The 1,386-nt window shown below is 43.8% G+C and overlaps 1 protein-coding gene across 1 annotated transcript; it reads right to left on the reverse strand.

Annotated features, from left to right (window-relative positions):
• Positions 1–756: 756 nt before the first annotated feature.
• LOC126503518 (small nuclear ribonucleoprotein Sm D2-like) lies at positions 757–1,159 on the reverse strand. The gene has a single exon (XM_050145245.1). It carries the CDS (start codon positions 1,081–1,083, stop codon positions 757–759), a length of 327 nt encoding a protein of 108 aa, XP_050001202.1. The 5' UTR covers positions 1,084–1,159.
• Positions 1,160–1,386: the final 227 nt, after the last annotated feature.

Consider the following 1,386-nt stretch of genomic DNA (forward strand, 5'->3'; position numbering starts at 1 on the left):
CCTTATTGTTCGCCATGATCAGAGAGTCCGGTTTTATCCCATGCTTTTTCAGTCACAGTCCAGCTGGCCTTGGTGAGCTCCCAATAGATCAGCCCCACTGTCTCAGTGGGTGGGTGCAACCCCCGTGGTCCTGACATCCTTGCTCGTGTTCTCCCTCCATCTGCTCCTCATTGGGACCTTGGGAGCTCAGTCCAGTGCTCCAGTGTGGGTCTCTGTCTCTATCTCCATCTATCACCAGATGAAGGTTCTATGGTGATATGAAAGATATTCGTCAGTATTAGCACAATAATTCTTCAGAAATAGGAGCCACACCAATCCTTACACAAACCTTTGTCAGGTAATGAAAACCCTAAGTAAAAAAAAAAAAGGGTTTTTTTTTTGTTATTGAGAAATAACTCTTTTATTCATTAAATAAAATTACTTTTTAATTATTTACTAAATATCTGTTGAAGGTGAATAATGAGATATGATTATATTAGTAATAAAAATTGAGTATTTGTTATTGTCTATACTAGCACAAGAGATGTCAAGGAAGTATATGGTGGATGGATAGCAGGGTTATGTAGTACCAGGAATAGTCCCTTTTCTCCTTTTGGAGGAAAATTGTGGTAGGAAGAGCCCTCTTTGCTGTTAACTACTCTTTTTTTTTTTAAAACAACAACAACAACAAAAAAAAAAACCACAGGGTTTTATTTCCATCCCATTGGGCAGGGCTCGGCAGGGCAGGGAGCAGGCTCTCATGGAAGAAAGAGGCCTCTACTTGCCGGCGATGAGCGGGTTCCCTAGCACCACGATGACTGAGTCCCCGCGCAGGAACATCTTGGAGATGTAGCGGTCCTTGTTGACAGGCTTGGACTTCTTCATGCCCTTGCCGCTCTTGGGGACCTCAGTCCACATCTCCTTCACATTCTCCAATACCATGTTGCAGTGCCTGTCAAAGGCCTTCACCCGCCCCAGGAGCTTCTTGTTGTTGTGACAGTTAATGAGCACCTGTGTGCTGTTATTGACCGACTGTGTGAGCACCGAGAGGGGGCCTGTGTTGAATTCTTCCTCCTCCCGCTTCTGCAGCTCTTCTGGGGTCATCTCACTCTTGGGTTTATTGAGGAGACTCACGGTGGAGGTTTCGCTTGCAGATCACTCCCGCCGGCAGCGCGTTGCTCAGGTCTCCGGAGTAGCTGTTAACTACTCTTAAATAGAAATTCAATTTTGAGTTCAACTCTCTGAGTTTAAAGAAAGTGGCAAACCTAGGTTGTCTTTTATGCACAGTTTTATTTGGCAGGTAAAGATTTAATTAAAAGTTAGACACAATCTCATAGAAAATTCCCTGATCCTGTGACTATTACAGTATTTTCACACCCTCTACCTAAATGTTCCATGAACTTTAAG

Source organism: Alexandromys fortis, unplaced genomic scaffold (genome assembly GCF_014885135.2).
Source record: "Alexandromys fortis isolate MF-2015 unplaced genomic scaffold, M_Fortis_MF-2015_v1.1 scaffold_2_1_26212458, whole genome shotgun sequence".
Classification (NCBI taxonomy): Eukaryota; Metazoa; Chordata; class Mammalia; order Rodentia; family Cricetidae; genus Alexandromys; species Alexandromys fortis.